At 33.5% G+C, this 19,996-nt stretch overlaps 2 protein-coding genes across 2 annotated transcripts; one reads left to right on the top strand and one right to left on the bottom strand.

Moving 5' to 3' along the window:
- Positions 1 to 528: 528 nt before the first annotated feature.
- LOC110452531 (histone chaperone asf1b-A-like) lies at positions 529 to 12,792 on the bottom strand. The gene is made up of 4 exons (XM_021501130.1): positions 12,603 to 12,792; positions 5,947 to 6,062; positions 4,636 to 4,812; positions 529 to 3,677 (listed from the first exon to the last, which is right to left on the bottom strand). The coding sequence occupies exons 1-4, from the start codon at positions 12,709 to 12,711 to the stop codon at positions 3,441 to 3,443; spliced, it is 639 nt and encodes a 212-aa protein (XP_021356805.1). The 5' UTR covers positions 12,712 to 12,792; the 3' UTR covers positions 529 to 3,440.
- Positions 12,793 to 15,018: 2,226 nt separating this feature from the next.
- LOC110452487 lies at positions 15,019 to 15,669 on the top strand. The gene has a single exon (XM_021501047.1). It carries the CDS (start codon positions 15,019 to 15,021, stop codon positions 15,667 to 15,669), a length of 651 nt encoding a protein of 216 aa, XP_021356722.1.
- The last annotated feature ends 4,327 nt before the right edge of the window (positions 15,670 to 19,996 follow it).

Here is a 19,996-nt window from a genome sequence, read left to right as displayed (position 1 = left end):
ATTATATTTTTTTTTTAAAGTTATAGCTTCCTTGATCCCTTAATTAGTGACCCCAAAATCAGTAGATATTCTTGTTCCAAAGCAGGGACGTATATACTGTCCCTGTCCAAAGGGACAAAATTAATTTGGTTCAAGATTTGATGCATTGTTCAAATGATACCATCTGAATATCAACATTTTATAAAATTTCTGTCCAATTTTTGTAGCCGTGACCTTGTATCCCTAAGCTCAATGAGGACTTTCCTATTCCCTAGAGCTATCTGCCACCCAAATTTTGGTTTAACTGAAGAAATAGCATCAGAACATTTTCCCATAGTTTACTTCAATGTATTTATAGCCACTATGATCTTGACCTCTGATCATGAGTGATCCAAAAATCCTTACGACTCTTCAGCATCACTTAGGGATCATTCACCTAAATTTGGGTTACAAAGGATAAATTGTTTTCTAAGAAACATCTGAAAAACTTATTGGGGCATTACAAGAATAACCTATGGTAATACTTATTGAGAAAAACAACACCAATTATTTTTATTGATTTTATTGATCAAATACAATCTTGTATTTTTCAAGTATAAAATTTTTAGAGCTTCACAACTACTTGTGAATACTACATCTGTACAAAGTACCTAATGTATATATAAATAATTAACAAACTGTTGAATAACATTGCATTTCCATACCGGAACACAATGGACAAATTTTATGCAAAATTCATTTTCTCAACAAAATAAACATCCTGACTTCAGTTCAAATTCTTCACAAGAAGATTACTAAAGGGCCTGTATCGCTCACCTGTTATTCAGCTTGGATTACAGGTTAAATTTAAAAAGGCAAATCATTACTTTTTCTGAAGATTTAATAACCTACCCAGTTATCTACACCTTATGAATCTTTGTAGGAAAATTTAAACTTACTTCCCATACTACACAGCACTTAAGCTTCAGGCCAAACATCATTACACTAGGTCTCTTGGTTATTCAGAAGAAGTGGTTTAGAAAGTTGACATTTGTCTTGACGGATGGACAGATACTGACTGCACCATGACATAAGCTCACTTGGCACTTTGGCTAGATATTGATTTGACTTGATATATTATCAAATAATGTTATCTACAAAGACTTTTTGTGGCCAAAAGTTTTTGCAAAAATGTTATTTTCAAATAATATATATATACAAGTGCGTATCATGCTGATGAAACACTTTTTCACATCTGCAAACCATAAAATGTTTCAAATGTATGAAATAAATTTCTAGACATGTGGTACATCAAGATACAGTTGACCAAAGAATATACAATTCTAATTACTAGACATTTTGGCAAACTAATAAACAGTTATAATAGCAGGGCTGGAGCAGTTAACCAGTACCTGGTTACTTATTGGTTTGTACCAAATAGCGGTGTTCCAATTAATCAACTCTGTCAACTACTGACTACAGAATTCATGATCAATTTTACAATAACCATGTGTAGATATCATGGAGTTTTGAGATTTGCAATTGGTGATTTTAAGCCTGTCTCTGTACTATATATAGCTAGAAACCAACAAGAACCAAGCAGCAGAAGTCTCAGGATATTTCCAGCTGTTGTGTCAGCATTTTCACTGACTTTCAAGTCAACTCATGGCTACTTTGGACTATAAATCATATTGTTTGAAGGGAATCGAAGAGTTCTTACAACTTTGTCTCATTTTATTTACTTGTGCAAGTGGGTTTCACCAACATGGGAGAATTATGATTATTAATCAATCACCAGTAAATAAACAGTAAAAAATTAAATGATCAATCATAAAATTTCAATCAATGCCCCTCACTATTGTATAGCTATAGCTAGCACCCAATATTTATAAACTGTCAAAGTTCAAGTAAATAGTTATTGATTTTCCTGGTCGAAAATATGACTTGTAACTGTCTGACAGACTAGATATGCAAGCAAATTATCAGTAAATGTACCATACTCAGCACACAACAAACTTATAGTTTTTAAGTACATAATTAGGTGAACATATTTTGACCAACATTTTGTTGAACTATGTACCTCTCATTCACAGAGGTGGTCTTGCAGAAGTCAATTGATGTAAGAAACATGCAAGTAACGTGCTAATAGCACATGTATAATGAGAACACATGTACAAGCCTAGGGTTTCCCCCCATCTGTGAAGAATGTAGCTATGGAAAGCTAATTCTGGATATTTTGAAAATTACCAACATTTTTATAACATAATTATTTCTTTGAAAGTATTTATTTAATCAATTCAGCGACTGATGCTTGTAGCTAATGACACAAAAAAAAAATCATGGGATACCCGGTGCTGGTTTGAATAATTATAAGCACCCAGTTATCTGGCTGTCATTATTTCTTAACTGTTCCAGCCCTATTTATACACGTACCATGTCAATTAACCTGGTACTTAATACACTCAACATTGGGTTTGCATTTTTGTAATTATTGTTAATTGACATATGTACAGTGTATATATTACAGCACTGAAATGACAAAATCTTAACTGACTAATCAGGGTAGTCAACTAGTGCAGATTATGTTCTGGTGTTGAATATACTTGATGAATATAAACTGTAGGATCTTCAACATTTCCCAGTATTGTTTTTATAAATAAGGTTAATTGACAATAGAAACATCTCATTAAGTAAACAAGGAACTACAACACTAAATTGTTTGCTGTAAACAGCTAGTGGTACCACAGCATTTGTTTTACCTATGGAAGAGTCTTATTTCTACTTAATTCATACCGAGACAACGATAGGTTGCAGGCCTTTTCCTCCTGAGAGATGGAACATCTTGAAGTTATTCCCAGTTATACTGTACATAGAAAAAGCTTTAAATTATCAACTACCATGACCAAAAGCACAGTAGATAAGCTTCGTGATTAACTCTATATAAGAAATCCAGTGATTTAATTATTAGAAAAACAATCAGATTGTCATCAAAACTCAACAATTTTTTCAAAATATCTTACTATCAATGTACATGTAGAAAAATTCTATTTCCTCCCCCTACTAGGTATCACTGTGATGATGGTTTGGTATATTTAGTATAATTATGGCTCAATTGCCTACCTCCATTTGTTTCTGAAAACATTTCAATAAGATAATATAGCTTAATGTAATGGATTTTAAATTTGTTATCACTGAAATAATCTCAACAGCTGCAATAACAGTCTTTAAACATTATTCAGTATCAATTGGACAAAATGTAAATGATTCCTATTATCTATCTTTAAGCTTGATGCAGACAATAACACTAACCACTGTTAAGGGGAGAGTGGCCATTTTGTTTAACCAATAATATAGTCAAATCCTGTAATGAGAAAAGGTTGTAACTGCTTTGAACATTTATCAGTGATTTTTATGTGATGTTAAGGTCCTGGTATTAAATGTAGATATTTGACACAACAATAAATGAGATGAATACATGATGATCACATTTCCATTTTTATATTGTCGCCTGTCCCTAGACTTGAGCTATTGTTGTTCATGACTGCTGCCACAGGTTTGTTCAACACACCGTCTTTATTTTCTACACACATCTGGTTTGATTCTGATTCAGTGTTTGTTGCTGGGGGAACATTTTCATCAGCAGGCGTTTCGCCATTGTCATCCCAGTCAATTTTAAATCGAGTCACTCGCGGATTGGTGGCTAATAAACTCCTTTCAAGCTGTAAAGAGATAAAGTACATGAAGCATTTTATATGATAATTTTCAATAAGAAATTGATATTTGCTAACATAAAATGTTACTTAATGTCTAAATTTGCCACAATTGCAATAGACTTACCATGACTACCATGTATAGCCTAGGTATCATGGCTACAATATTTGCTTACAATATATATAGCCCCAGTTTCCTCTGGCCCTTACACCAGACTTTGACATTTTGACAGATAGATATCTGGTACATCTACATGTCTCTGTCAAAATGTCTAAGTCTGGTGTCGGGGCCAGAGGAAACTTGGGCTTCTTACAATATTGCTTTGCATCAGTATTTACATCTGTTACAAATTCTTACTAATGTCATGATTTATATCAATTTTACATTTATTGATACTCAGACCCACAATAGGATACAGGATATGTATTTATTTACTTAGTGTCAAATATGACTATGAGTTATTGCCCTTCCTCCAAATCTGACCAGAAACGAAATAGAAAGAATGCATGACAAGGTACCTATATGTATCGTGAAGAAACCTCACATCAGTTTCTGCAACATCAAAACATCTAAATGGACATGTTTTGGTTGCTATTATAATGATGTTATAATTATTGGAAACAGTGAATGTTATAAGTACACACGGATAGTCAACAAACAGGAAGGATTACTCAACCAAATACAACGTAGCCACAGCTAACTTCTTAACATGTCTAAAACAGCATTTTGCAAACATTGATGGCCAACCGTTACCAATTATTGTACATATATGCTGGTCATCAGTTCATCAAATTGTTCCGTCTAGTACCTCTTGAGGAATATCATCATCATTAGCAGGAATTGTTCAAGAGCAATCAGAAGGATCATGGGTAGGTAATTTTTCATGACCATTTGATGATGGTGTGGTGAGAAACTAACACAAAAAGATAATAGATATTTTCTGCATGGCATGGATGTTTTTCCTACCTTGTCATATTGCGGGACTGAGGGTGGCTCCTCCTTTAACTCCTGATCTTTGTATTCGTTGTTAACGTAATAACCTACTCTGATGAATTCTCGGTTTCTATACGAACATGTCAATAACACAACTGTAACACCGACGGCATCAGCAACTGGGATCTTATCTGTGTTGGGAGGTCCAGCCTAAAACAGAAAAAAGTACTTTAAAAACATCAACATTTATTTCAATTATACATGTAACATTCTTTAAATAGCATGCCTCATATTTTTATATTATTTTAACAACATTCTATTCATTCCCCCATGACTGTTCTTATTAAAAGCTGGTTTCCTGCCAAATTAGCCTGCTATTTATCAACTTTGAAACGGCTATTTCATTAGAATACATATAGGTTAATAAAATTATAGCATGTGAATATTCAACAGGCAATTGTTTTCCACTTGACCACCTATTTCAAAACCTAGTGAGAACACTGCATGAAAAAGAGGTAGAGACGCTCCCATGTTAAATTCCCCAATAATAATGTGGTATATTTATACATGTACATATGCCAGGGTTTTAGCCAGGTATACATAAGTGTTTAAAGGGTCCGGTACATGTAGACAGTAGTCCAGACGTACAGGGACCCATTCCCAATTGAAAAATGACCCTGAATTTTCCTAATTTCAGTTTTATTTTCCCAAATGGATTTAAAAGGATGTTTATTAAGTTTCCAGTCATTATATGTGCAATGTTCAAAGTATTATCAATGAAGGAGCATGTAAAATACATAAATAACAAAAATTTGAAATTACACAAAAACACTAAAAATTGATGTGTTTATTTATTGCTATATATTTTACTATACCTCCGTTTCGGCCGGAGGAAATGGTTTTTTTTGCTAATCACATTAGGTTTGTTTTTGCCAAACGGTTAACCTGTAAGTGTAATATTTTCCAGACCTATACATGTGGGAATGCTGATATTTCCCAATTTTTGCTAAATGCGATGATATTTTTCCAATTCTTGCTCAGGGGCCCTTTCCCAAAAAAGCTGGCAAAATCTGTATGCATTTATCATTCTAAAAAAAAGCGTTGGAGGGGCCCGGGTCTAATTATGTTGCATGAACATCTTTGGTTATTTTCCAATATATGGACTGATCATATACAGCTCCACTCTGATGGCAGAAATAGCTGTCTTACAAACAAATCCAAGGGAATGTCTTCATGGAATAATTCAATTCAGAACAGAAAACGTGTTAAATTTATTTATTTTGGGAAATTTAAAACATCTGACAATAAATTGAACAATGTTTATAATTATTCATTTATATATACCTGAAAGACAAACATGTGTCGTCCTCCTGGAATAGGACCAACAAGAACAGAGTCCAGTGTTTGATCATATTCTTCACTCTCTGCAGCACCAACATATATTATTTTCCATTCTAAATCTGTGGAATATAAAAAAAGAACATTATTAAAATTACATACATTTTGTACATTTTTCAAAATGTTGATGAGTCTGGTCAAATAAGTAAGAGGAAGTTGAATAAATAAAAAGCCAAAGTTGAAGTTTCAGATTTCAGGACTCAAATATCTGATCCCTATTTTATATGGGACCTTTATTTTACAATGTTTTAACTTAAACATCTATGTTTTTGTTCAATTCTATATCATCATAAAGCTTAATTAAGGTGACCAATAATCTTGTAAACTTTTAAAGGAACTGGCTGTTGTAAAATAAAGGTAACAAAAACACTGGTACTCCTGATGTGCAATATTAATCATCTTAGTCAACTATGACAGACAAATTATACATAAATATACCACATTATGGCAGCGATTGAGTTTCTTTCCATGTAAACCTGCATGCACCAGGTACCGTAAATATTCACAATCAGATACGAAAAAGCCTGAGAATGGAGTAGGTCTAACGTATCTTCGATGTTTTGATATTAATTAATTATATATTATATAATTGATCATGATTAATACAGCGATTGGGAAAATGTACAAACAATTGCATCGTAATTTAAATAATATAGTATGCTGAAAAGTGAAGTTGAAAATGACCTTAGACAAAATTATGCTGAAATATTAAATCTTGGCAGTTCAAATGTGCCAAAAAGACATAAGGAAAGTCACAAAGTTCACAGTTTTTGTGTATGTATACATGTACTGCAAGAGTAAAGGTTGCGTGATACTATTCACCAGCAGGAACTTGCAGAGACAAATATACAGCATTTTTACCACCTGGATTAACTTTTATATTTCAATTTCATGCATCTCTATCTTTACTCATAGAATTTTCCTGGAGCCAATAATTGCCCCAATGAAATGAAATTGGACACCATTAAAACAAAAATTGATGTTTTATCTGGCAATGTTTTCATATTTTTCCATTAAAAGATTTGCAAAATATTGTGAGTTATTCTCAGAGAAAAAAATCACTGCCATTATTTTTGCAAGACAAAGAACAAAAATGGCCTAGTGAAATTAATTTCATCTGAATAACTTTTCATACCTTGAAAACAAGTCGACACAAAGGTATGATAATATTCTCAGATTATTAGATATAGAAAGTTAGAAACACCTCATTTTGTTTCAATAGTGCCATTGCTTTACTTTTGGCATGATATGGTACATGTGAATTGAACTGCGATGAAGAAAGTTCCAACTTTAAAATGAAATATTTAGGGGCTCGGAACAGTCAAATACATATCAGTATTTTCTTTTTATACAAAGAAAAGCTGAAATCACAAGTTTTTTTCATGTCTCCCAATTTCAGCTGTTAGTGGTCCTTGTCAGTATCTATCTGTTTGATTAACTACCTTTAACCGTACACACGGTCCCAATATCAGTCGTAATTGCAGACGCTCAGTAAACAACAAGTTATCATGTATTTTATAAAAAAAAGTTGAAGATTTATCTGTAAATTATAAGATTAAATCTTTCTGAAACTTATTGTTGCGACAGTAGCCGTAGATGTTGCTAACGCGTACAGTCATGTGCAATCAGTTAAGCGTGATCTTCAGACCACTCACTCTCCTTATAACTTAGGTTTAATCCCCAGCAGTGGCGGAAAAAGAGTGATGTCTGATAGTATAGGGCTAGTTGTTATTCCTCTAATGGCACTGTGGTTCCCCCCAATTGGGCTTTCCTCCACCACGAAAAACAACATTTGTTCCCTTAGCGGTGTTGTTACTTTGTTGTTGACAATTTACACGTTAAATATAGATCATTTATTTTATTATCATTTATTTATCAATAAAAAAAAAAAGGTTTAAATACTGTCTTTTTGGGGATCCCGTAGGGAGTTTCTGTAAGAGGAAATTTATGAAAGACGATTTATGAAAATATAAAATTCTTGTTAACCGAAAAATTAGCTATAAAACTACGAGGCAATAACGCAATGTTATTAAATATCTACAATCAGCAAATAAATCTATTTTTGAGACTTGCTAAAGCGGGCCCTACTAAAAGGATATCACCTATTTTTGGGCACGTCTAATTACCCAATACTACCCAATACCACCCAATACTACCCAATACTACCCAATACTACCCCATACGATCCAGTTATGAACCAAATACTTCTTTATTACTGTGAAATATCACCTTTGTAGACGTTATTTACTTCCATCTGCCATATTTTATCGGGAAATATGCGATTTGGTGCCGAAAACATCACCGAATTGCCGTGACTATGACCCAATACTACCCCATACCACGGAATTAGATTAGATCTAAGTCCGTGCCCATACCACCCAATACTACCCAATACCACCCAATACTACCCCATACGACCAAGTTATGAACCAAATACTTCTTTATTACTGTGAAATGTCACAGTTATTTACTTCTATATGTCACATTCTATCTGGAAATATGCGATTTGGTGCAGAAAACATCACCGAAATGCCGTGACTAGGGGTTCGACGATTTACAGGAACGGGCAGAAATCTATTAATTTTTATATAGGCCTATACATTAATGAATATATATATTAGATCAGAGACGTATATAACACAGTTATGGCTTTATACGTCTCTGATTAGATACATTAAAGTATCATTATCGGGTATAAGATATATTTGATAAAATGATTGCAATTACATGATCGCCATTCGGGGCAGAATCGGACTAAATTATATTTATATTTATATTATTATATCTTTTTTATCGGGTACAAGATACGTCATTTGATAAAAGGATTGCAAAGAATTTAAAAAAAAGTATTGTATTGATATGGATCGGGCAAGAACGGTCGACGATTTACAGGAACGGACAGAAACGGGGCAGGATCGGACTTATTTATATATATTTATTGTATATATTTAATTATCCTTATCTGGTATAAGGTATATTTGATAAAAGAATTGCAATTACAGGAACGGGGCAGGATCGGAATATATATATATATATATATATATAAATTGCCAGGCCGAGGTTCCAATTTATGTCTCTGTTTTATTCTATAAAAAAGGGTTGTTCAGAGAATTATATATTACATATATAATAAATATGTATCTGAGTTATTTTCTCATTTATATATATGACATTGTTATTGCGATGTCATAACACCTGAAACATTGGAAATGACATTATGATAACTAAATTTTAATAACTTCATAACTTATACTCAACTCTTAATAAATAGCATGAATATATTTTGAGTGAATTAATTGGTGTTAATGTGTAGATTACAATCCCATCACGTCTACGATCTTAAAAAAAAGAAAATACGCAATTTTCCAACTCAAAAAAGGGACATCAATCTGAAAATTAAATATTATTCTATATGTAAATATAAGTTAATTGAAATACGTGTTTTACGTAAATAAATATTGAAGTCCATATGTTGGATTGTTAGGCCTTATCTGTTATAGAAAAACGATACTGTATATTAATTGTATATGTAAAGAAGAAAGAAACACGGTGAAACGCTTTAAGTTTCATTTTTTTTCAAAGGCCGATGTGGTCAAAACTGATTATCTAATTCCGTAATAGTAGACAATAGACTTCTTGTTCCAATGTTCAAGCTGGTTTAAGGAAAGGCTACTCTACAACTGAAAATATATTTATCCTTCATGCTTTAATATCTATATACGTTTCAAAAAGTAATTTTGGGGTTTGAAAATACCAATATGATTGAGAAATTACGTGTACAGTTTTGTTAAAGAATTTTAAACATACGTAGCTCCACAGCAAATATAATGGTATATGGTGAAACGGGTAGGTACTCGCTGGATATTGAAATTAAATCTAGAATGATAATGTTTTGGTATAAACTAATTACAGGTGAAAATAAATTGTCTAGTATAATGTACAAGCTTATGCTGAATTTACATAAAAATGATTTCGCTGATTTTAAATGGATTTCATATATCAAGAATCTATTCAATTGCACGGGACTAAGTTTATGTTTAAAATTAGATATTGTACACGGAATTAGATAAAGTCCGTGGTTATGCATTCATATAACTTGATGTTTTTAAAGACTTAAATTTGTTTAAATAAATTTGACGAGTATTTAGTAAGAGTAGATTTACTTTTCACGACCATGTATCTTTAGTATATATTGGAACAAATCTATATTTATACATATTATATCGATAGTTGTTATAAATAAAAAAAAATCCGTAGAATGTTCATGTACGTCAATACGTTTATAACGTTCATTGCATAATAAAATTATTTAAACATTTGTTCTAATTTAGTTGACTACAAGTAATTTTGGGGGAAATCCTCTATTTGCCAATTCTATTCAAAATTTATCTCCGTTTTCGTCTTCATTGCATATTCTATATATATATATATATATATAGTTAAGTCAAGTCAAGTCAATTTTGTTTATTATAGTGTCATATATCACAATTACATCGTACAAGTATATAGTTACACAGTATAAACACATATAGTTACATAATTTATAATATCATAATTTTGTTAAGAACAGCTATTATACATAATACATTAATAAATTAAAACAAACTATCACATGTGCCAATCCAGAGAGCAGGTGATTGGGACAGCCCCTACCTAACAAACTCCTGGATTTTGTCCTTACATATTACATACTATAATAGTTAAAAGGTTTCTTTTATATTTACTGCCTTAAAACATGATGTCTTTAAAAAAACAATAACAATGGTGATAAATAAAATGAATAATTTCCTAGTTCTACATTGTAGTGAAATTTAGATTTCCAAGGGTTGGGGAGCCCCCTTCCAGCGAGGTCTGCTAAATTCACACTAACTAGTAGCTAATTATATTTAAACGGAAGATTATTTTCATAAAAAAATGTTTCTGATTGACACCTGGTATCATATTTAACAAATGCATTAAATAGAAAATGTAATTGTATATGATGTTCAGCCTAAAATGGCTTACAAGACACTGTTTAAAATTATAACTAATCACATAGACTGCTACGTCTTCTGTACATATTATATAAGTGGTTTGCAAGTGGAATTTGTAATTCCTCGGAAGACATTATAAAATTAAATTATAATATATATATTTACCTGTAACTGTGATTTAGATCACGGACTTAGATGTTAAATAAAATTGCAACATCACGGTATCTACCATGTATCTATAGAGATCACATTTACTTGAGATGGCCAACGAGTTGAATAAAGTATATGTGTATACAGTATCTCTGGGAGTCGAATCAAGTTTTCATGTCATTTAGTATTTTGCTTTCGGATGATCAAAGACGTATATATTACGTAATGTAATATATACGTCTCTGGATTGATGTATAAGAAGCGTAACGTAATTCCTTTTATTAATCTATTTAATTTTTACATTACTTAATGACAACCTACTCGTCTACCCTTCATAAGATTGGTCAGGGAACTATATATGGAAAAAATATCTAGCTTGTCCAAAACAGACTATCTGTGAGTTAATCAAGTAATTGAAAGGACTTCGAATCATATACAATCCATATACTTTTTGAATTTCGTAGTATTTGAGTATCTAATTTAACTGAAGGTTCTTCTCCAGCATTGTTATATAATTGATACTGTTATGTTTAACAAAATTGAATAACTAACATTTATGAAAAGTAATTTAAAATTTTCTAAATATTTCCTGCTAAATTTATATATATGATCTTAATAACACCATTTTATGACATGAATAGAATTAATATAGTATCATGTAATTGCAATTCTTTTATCAAATATATCTTATACCCGATAATGATACTTAAATGTATCTAATTAAATATATATATTCATCAATGTATATATAATAATTAATAGTTTTCTGCCCGATCCTGCCCGTTCCTGTAAATCGTCGAACCCCTAGTCACGGCATTTCGGTGATGTTTTCTGCACCAAATTTCATATGTCCAGATAGGATGTGACATATAGAAGTAAATAACTTCAAGAAATGCGATATTTCACAGTAATAAAGAAGTATTGGGTTCATAACTGGATCGTATGGGGTAGTATTGGGTGGTATGGGGTAGTATTGGGTCATAGTCACGGCAATTCGGTGATGTTTTCGGCACCAAATCGCATATTTCCCGATAAATTATGGCAGATGGAAGTAAATAACGTCTACAAAGGTGATATTTCACAGTAATAAAGAAGTATTTGGTTCATAACTGGGTCGTATTGGGTAGTATTGGGTAATTAGACTCGCCGCCTATTTTTAACCACGATCCATAGGTGGTGGGCACGTCTATCAAAAAAAAAATGCATTTTTTTTTTTGATAGACGTGCCCACCACCTATGCACGATCCAGATGCTCTCCGTAACGTCTCCTAATTTTTTAATTAAAACAACTAATTGATTGTGTAGAACAATTTTATCAATCGATATTATTGGTACAGCCTAATTGATCAATTTCGCTTTTTTTTACATATATATATTGTCTGGATTTTTACCGGCTTCTAGGCTATTTTACACACGGAATACACATTTCAACGATGTCGGCATTGTTTTCATAGCAGATATGCAGGACATAATACATACCTTCCGTTAAGTCTTCCAAACACTCAAACGTAATTTCAAACTGAAATGGGTTCAGAAATGGCGACGGGTTATCTAAGACAACTACATCTAATATGTTTACTTTAGCCATGATTTCGAGGCCTACTGCTTTCACATTGACTAGCTGCTGTAAATGGCGCCAATGGCGATAAATGTTATAATTAGTTTGGTTGGTTGGACGGAACCCGGTCAAGAACAACACGACTATTGATTGGTCAATTGTGTAAAACTTGGATACGCATGCACGGCATAAGACATCAACTTCCGGGTTTGACTGACACGACTTCGGAGTTCGATTTCGACAAAATTGCAGACGAAAAAATGTTGTCAGCAGGTTTGTCCTGGTCAGTATTCATTGCACATAGGTAGAAGTCGATTCTTTTTGATATACGACACGTTTAATATCGCTGACACAATTTAAAATGTGTCCATTGAGGTGTTTCGTTTGTTTGATTCAAGCTGTCACTGTCAGCTGTCAGTTCAGATTCACTAATGAGTGCAGAACTGTGTTAGCAGTGATAGGGCTTAATGATGTCTGCTGTTTGACATAAAAGCATCGACTGTCTGGTGGTAGGCAGTCGTGTAATGTGCAGCATTGTCTAACTGGTCATATATATGTAGTGGACACTGATAAGTGATATCAGTCTTATAATTTAGGATTTACACACCATAGACAACAGGACAATAGGTCTATCAGATACAGATTTTTTATAGACTTTCTGAAACCTTGATCGACCAGATTCCTACACTAGGAAACTGGTTCTGGACTGGGGCGATTGTTTGCAACAAGGTAGCTCAATTGGTCCATCTAGAGTTCGGAGGGTTCCGGATTCGAACCCGTTACATTTCCTCTTTCTCCTGTTTCAGTTCATATCAAATATAAAGAAAATAAAAATGGTATATTAAAGGAAGCCAAGTAATTTCATTGAGGACTTTTTTTCTGAGTGGCACACTGATATATTTATCACCAAATTAAGTAAATCATAGGATATAACTTCAAAGACAACTTGGTCTATGATGTAATTCCCTTGGACTACAGAGAAGGCGAGTATACACACAGGGGCATGGATCGCTTTACTTGTAATTTAAAAAAAATAGGGGTCTCCTATACTAATATTAGTTTAGGAGACCCCTATTGTTTTTATATTACAAGTAAAGCGATCCATGCCCCTGTGAGTATACAGGGGTAAAATATGTTAAAAAATTACAAGCTTATTTTAAGATTAGAACCATAATATTAAGAACTATGGTACTTAGGTATGATATGTAGACTGGCACTGAGGTTTATTTTTCTCTCTTCTTTTTAATATATTGTATTTAGATCTAAGTTTATGTATGAGTGCTGGCTTGGGTCAAAGATCAACATTTGGGCCATAATGGGTCTTGATATTTGGCCTTTATGTACCTAGGATGGAGTGCTATACGGTTTCCTCATACTGCAAGACCCTAACTTACTTTTAAGGTCAAAGAGGTCAAATATGTTAACATTACAAATAAAGAATCATAAGGTCTAAAGTCCTGATACTTGGATACATTATGGATCAATGCTATGCAAATTGTTCTTAGTTCTTTGGGTGACTCTGAAATGTACTAGATCTCACTGCCAACCATCCACGATATCCATGGGTTACGCTCACTTTCGCTCTCTACACCCCTAGAATATTTTATAAGCAAAATTGAAGACACTAAGATATCTGTTTGATTTGTGTCAGGTAAAATAAACTGACCAATCGCTAGGCTGATGCCTGTCCTTTGAAGATTACAAAGGAGAGACGCCCAACTTCAAAGCCTGTCAATTTTTAGGGTCAAATACTGTGAGTTTCTTTTGATGTATATCAAAGGATCGATCTAGTCTTCTTGTCTCCTCAACAAGGTGGCATACACTGAGCCTTCAATTTTGCTATGACATACTGTATTCCAGGGGTGAAGAGAGCGAAAGTGAACATAACCCCTGGATATATCGAGGATGAATGCCGACCAGAACTGTTGGCTGAGCGAAGTTGTAGATGGGTTTTTTTTGGAACTGATAGTTATAAAGTAAAGAGCACAATCTGACTCATGTATGTGAAACCCTTGAGCGTAAAAATAAGAGGGAGTTGTACTTAGCTGATAAAATACAATACATCAGTTAATTTTCTTGTTATACAAGCATTCAGTTGGATGACATATATGTAAATTTCTGAAAGTACCAGTAAAAGAAGGAACATGTATTTAATATACATGTATCTATATGACTGTGTATCAGCAACTATGATGATGATAAATTATTGATCTAGTCTTTAATTACAGTAATTTGGACCTGATGATTGTTTTACTTTCACAGGTGATGTTAGAATGAACAGAAGGAGGTGGATAACAGACAAGTAATACTTGGCAGTTGTAGAATCTTGCTGTAAACATGTTGAGTAGGACGAACATTCAGGAAGCTAACAAGCACCTGCATGCTATGCACCAACGTATAGCGTCGCTGGAGAACACGATACAACACCAGAACCAGACTCTTATTGACAGGGACTTGATGTACCAGCAACAGTTTCAGCAGTTGAAAGCTGGTAAAGAGGAAGAAGTCAAGGAACTCCAGAGCAGGCTACATGAAGAAGAACACAATTCTAAGGAGAAGGACGGACTGCTGGACGTCCAGAAACAATTAACAGAAGAAAAGGATTTAAAAATCAGAGATCTGGAAGAAAAAGTTGATATACTAAACCAAGTTTTGCAATTTTTACCAAACCTGAAGTCTATGGTTGGTGTGCTTGATTCTGTGAATCATTCAGAGACTCTAATGAATGGAGATGTAGAGAGTATGCATGGAAATCTAAGAACAAATTACTCAATGTCGCACACACCAAGAGCTTCTTCACTGGCTAAACATTATGTGACTAACCCTAGGTCTAGAAACTTTTCAATTTCGGAAGATAGTGATGAGGATCACCTACCAAATACTGATGGAGGACCCCAGACAGGTTTAAACACTGATCCAACAGACCACAATGAACCCCCCATCATAGAATCTCAGGACACACTACAGGGGAAAGAATACTATCTATAGCCCTGTAGTGTAGTTTTATATAAAAAATATCTGTTTCTCATTTGTTTATTGCATGTAATTAAGATCTATAAACATCATACAATTTGTTTGTATCTTCAAACTTTCCCGACATTTAGATTACGAATATTGCTAATTTGTGTTAGCTAGCATACCAGTATGTTATAAAGGTTTTCTTACACTTTTGTCACAATATATATAAACTATAATTTTGTACACACAATGATAAAGCTAGGTAATCAATAAAAACTTGCCAGTTAAAGAAGAGAATCCAGCAGGCTGTCTATGTTATAACCCATGGAACCATTCACAGCATCCACCAAAACAAACTCTGCCTATAGCAGTTAGCCAAGTATTCAGTGAGGCCAACTGTTGTCCAGGTATTCATTAAAACAAATCCTATTATTAAATAAAAAATGAAAAACCACCGCAATCGCAGACTGTCAGTGCTCTTGCTCTACCTGTGAACCATCAGTTGGCCTGCAGTTTTAGGTAGCCCCTATCTCCAGTCTTAAATAAATGCCTCCTTCTTCAAAACATGTCCTACATTTATGATTATCTGAATCTCATTAGTTTACTTGAAATGCTAATTCATTTTACAATAATATTTCTGATTTGAGCTGTTACTAAACATAATATGTGCTTGGAAAGTTTTCTTATGTTGAGCTCAAGAGAACATTTTATATTGTAAATCTTGTAAGTCTTATTACTCTATCTAAAGGACAAACATGTGAAAATTAACCCAGTACTGATTTTATTTAAACCAGTTACCTTTTGCAGGAATATCATACAGACAAACAATTTTATAACAGTATATGTGGGGAACAAAATCATATTAAGATTTTTTTTCCTGATTTTTTATTACATTTTGTTTATATATTTGTTTCATGTCTAACCAGAAATATGTACACATTATTTACATAGCATGAATGTAATGTTCACTTGACACTAAGTTCCCATGAGCTGATGCAATGGCAGTGTCTCATTGACCAAGAGTCAATTTTGTCATCTAAATTGCTGGGTGAAGGGTTATCAGCTTTCTTTATTCCAATTAAATACCTTGACTCACTTTCAAGATCATAGAGGTCAAACATGTTAACACCTTCCAATGATTTTTAGCAGTGTGATATACTAAACGGCTATAAAGTTTGTACAAATAAACTATGGACATTGAATGTGTTGTGTTACAAAAATAAAATGGCTTTTTACAAGTCAATCATGTTATCTTACTGTCAAGGTCACAGAGGTCAAATTTGTCATGAATAAAAAGTAAAACAAGTTAGCAGTGAAGGATCTAGAGCATCTCGTTATTTTTCATTGCATATTGTTATTTTTAACCTACTTCTGCTGTGTAAATACATGAATACAGTATATACATCAGCTATTTCCCTATCTGCATATCTGGCATAATAAACACAGGTTGTGATTTCCATTATATATATATATATATATCTTTTTATTTAAGTTTTTGAATTTTGAGTAATGTGTGCCATTCTTGATACTAGCAATGATTTACTGGAACTGTTTTTTTCTATATCAAAGTTTTCTGTAAAATATGGCTTGTGAAACTTTGGGTATTTATATTGATACATGTGCATCCTTTGATTTTATTATATATTTTAATACAATAATGTAGCTCCATGTATTATACCTGTGATTAGTCCAGGGGCCCAGTCCTTATAAGGCGGTGCAATGCTAATACTACCATACAAGTCAGTTGGTTACAGTAAGGGTGAGGTATTGCCCGTAGAGCTTATTTTCTAATTTCATCATGTCTAGTGTTCTAGGAATATTTATAGATATGATCGGTATTTGTAAAATGTGTTTTACAATGGGGTGGGCTGATAATTACCACCAGGCACTTGCATATCACTATAGTATATGATACTACAGATCATTTGATAAATATTTTCTATGTTTCTATATTGTTATGCCATTTCTATTTGCCTACCAATTATAGTAATGTGTAACAAAAGACCTAGGGCTATCCATGTGTTTTGTAACAAATGTTACCATTCACAAACTATAGTTACAGTTAAGTTGTGGAATGAAAGATTGAGTACAGAGACTGCGGAGATTTGAAGTCAAAAAAATGGAAGTCGGGGAATATAGCAGAATGTTATTAAGAGTCTCGAGAAAAACGAGAGAGTGTGGGGAGCGGCTAGCAGCATAACTTCCTCTGTATCAAAATCTAATTCTTCCCTCTTCTGTGTTGTTTTGATGCATCATGGGGGAAGAGGAATCGCACATTTAATGATGCTTTAATTGTTGATCCATCATTAAACATTCATTAAACCTCCATTAGTTAATGATCCATCAAGTAACCTTTCGAACAACACATTTTTAATGGTAGATTAACTAATCTGTCATTAGCCATTTAATATATCATTAAGACTTAATGATACTTTATTGATGACTTCATTTAATGATTGTTCGAGCAACTAGGCCCTGGTTGTTCATTGATGCTGTTTATCATTGTGTGTTAGTTGAAAGAAAAAGTCTCTATTTGGGCCAACTGAACACTTGTTTATGAATATTATTTGATATAAAGTATATAATCCCCCAAAAAAATATTTCTATGCAAAAAGGAGGGAGGCTTAATCCTTAACTTGGTTTACAGAGGTATGAGAATAAAGTTTGATGTATCTCAGTGTGTGGAGGCCACAGGGGTATAAGAATGAAGTTAGATGTATCTCAGTGTGTGGAGGCCACAGGGCTATGAGAATGAAGTTAGATGTATCTCGGTGTGTGGAGGCTACAGGGCTATGAGAATGAAGTTAGATGTATCTCGGTGTGTGGATGCCACAGGGCTATGAGAATGAAGTTAGATGTATCATGTGTGTTGAGGCCACAGGGCTATGAGAATGAAGTTAGGTGTATCTCAGTGTGTGGAGGCCACAGGGCTATGAGAATGAAGGTAGATGTATCTCGGTGTGTGGATGCCACAGGGCTATGAGAATGAAGTTAGATGTATCATGTGTGTTGAGGCCACAGGGCTATGAGAATGAAGTTAGGTGTATCTCGGTGTGTGGAGGCCACAGGGCTATGAGAATGAAGTTAGATGTATCTCGGTGTGTTGAGGCCACAGGGCTATGAAAATGAAGTTAGATGTATCTCAGTGTGTGGAGGCCAAAGGGGTGTGAGAATGAAGTAAGATGTATCCCAGTGTGTGGAGGCCACATGGGTATGAGAATGAAGTTAGATGTATCTCAGTGTGTTGAGGCCACAGGGCTATGAGAATGAAGTTAGGTGTATCTCGGTGTGTGGAGGCCACAGGGCTATGAGAATGAACATGCAACAACATGCATCAACACTTTCCTGGTGTCACCCTAGGGTTTAGAAGGGGGAATTCCCCATTCATAACAATTGTATGATGTCACGTCAACAAGTCAATGATGTCACATCAACAATGCATTAATATCATGTCAACAATGCATTGAGCCTGTTATGTGAAAATTTCATTATGTATATGACAGGGGCAACAGGGTAAGAGAAAAGAATCATTCACCCCCTCGAGGTGAGATTGTTAATCTCAACCTCGGGGGAAAGATTCTTGGGTTGAGATTCCTCTATCTCACCTCAAGGGAGTGAAAGATTGTATTAGTCTCAGCGTGTTGAAGCCACATGAGAATGAATGAGAGTGTCAGTGATGTGTTGAAACCACAGGGACTTGAAAATGAAGATGATGTATAAATTAGTACCTTTACTGATGTGTACAAAGCTTTTAAAAATCAACACCCACATGTCTCATCACTGATTGTGTTTTTATTTTATTTTTTCAAAGATTTAAAGTTTTCAATTTGAAAGTCAGTACTAAAGACACCCTTATGTAAATATTTCATTGTAATGAATTTTATCTTGTAAATTTGTGCTTTAAATTTGAAGATATTAGTTTTAGATTTGTGTGATCTTTTAAAAATTAGAAATGGGATCTATGATATATAGGCATTTTTCTTCAATATTTATGTAATTTATATGAACTACATGATATGCATTGAAATATTAAACTCTACATTCCATTAATCTTACATTTTTTTTTACATACATGTATATTGCTGAAGAATTTTATTTTAAACATTTTGTTATTCATGTTTGGCATCACACTACATGAAAATACAGATTTTATATCTCATTACTATATTCTGGAGTAATAAACTATCAGAAAAAAATATACAAATTTTAGTGTGTTTTTTTTTTGCTTGGTATCATCCTTACTTGATAGTGTAACAGGAAACAAAAACTGTTGGTTATACTTCAATATAGGGTATACCAGTGAAAATCAGCCTTGGACACGTGGCTATGCAGCTGTCACCTTTTGGGATGATCCAGT

This window comes from Mizuhopecten yessoensis, unplaced genomic scaffold (assembly GCF_002113885.1).
Source record: "Mizuhopecten yessoensis strain PY_sf001 unplaced genomic scaffold, ASM211388v2 scaffold6719, whole genome shotgun sequence".
NCBI lineage: Eukaryota > Metazoa > Mollusca > Bivalvia > Pectinida > Pectinidae > Mizuhopecten > Mizuhopecten yessoensis.
This window is presented reverse-complemented; position numbering and strand designations above follow the sequence as displayed.

Excerpts from the sequence above, each read along its gene's own strand:
- LOC110452531 (XM_021501130.1), bottom strand. The coding sequence starts at position 12,711 with ATGGCTAAAGTAAACATATTAGATGTAGTTGTCTTAGATAACCCGTCG. Across the intron at positions 4,813-5,946 it reads GACACATGTTTGTCTTTCAG|GCTGGACCTCCCAACACAGA; the intron begins GTATATATAAAT and ends TTTCTGTTTTAG. Across the intron at positions 3,678-4,635 it reads CAGTCCCGCAATATGACAAG|CTTGAAAGGAGTTTATTAGC; the intron begins GTAGGAAAAACA and ends ATCTCTTTACAG.
- LOC110452487 (XM_021501047.1), top strand. The coding sequence starts at position 15,019 with ATGTTGAGTAGGACGAACATTCAGGAAGCTAACAAGCACCTGCATGCT.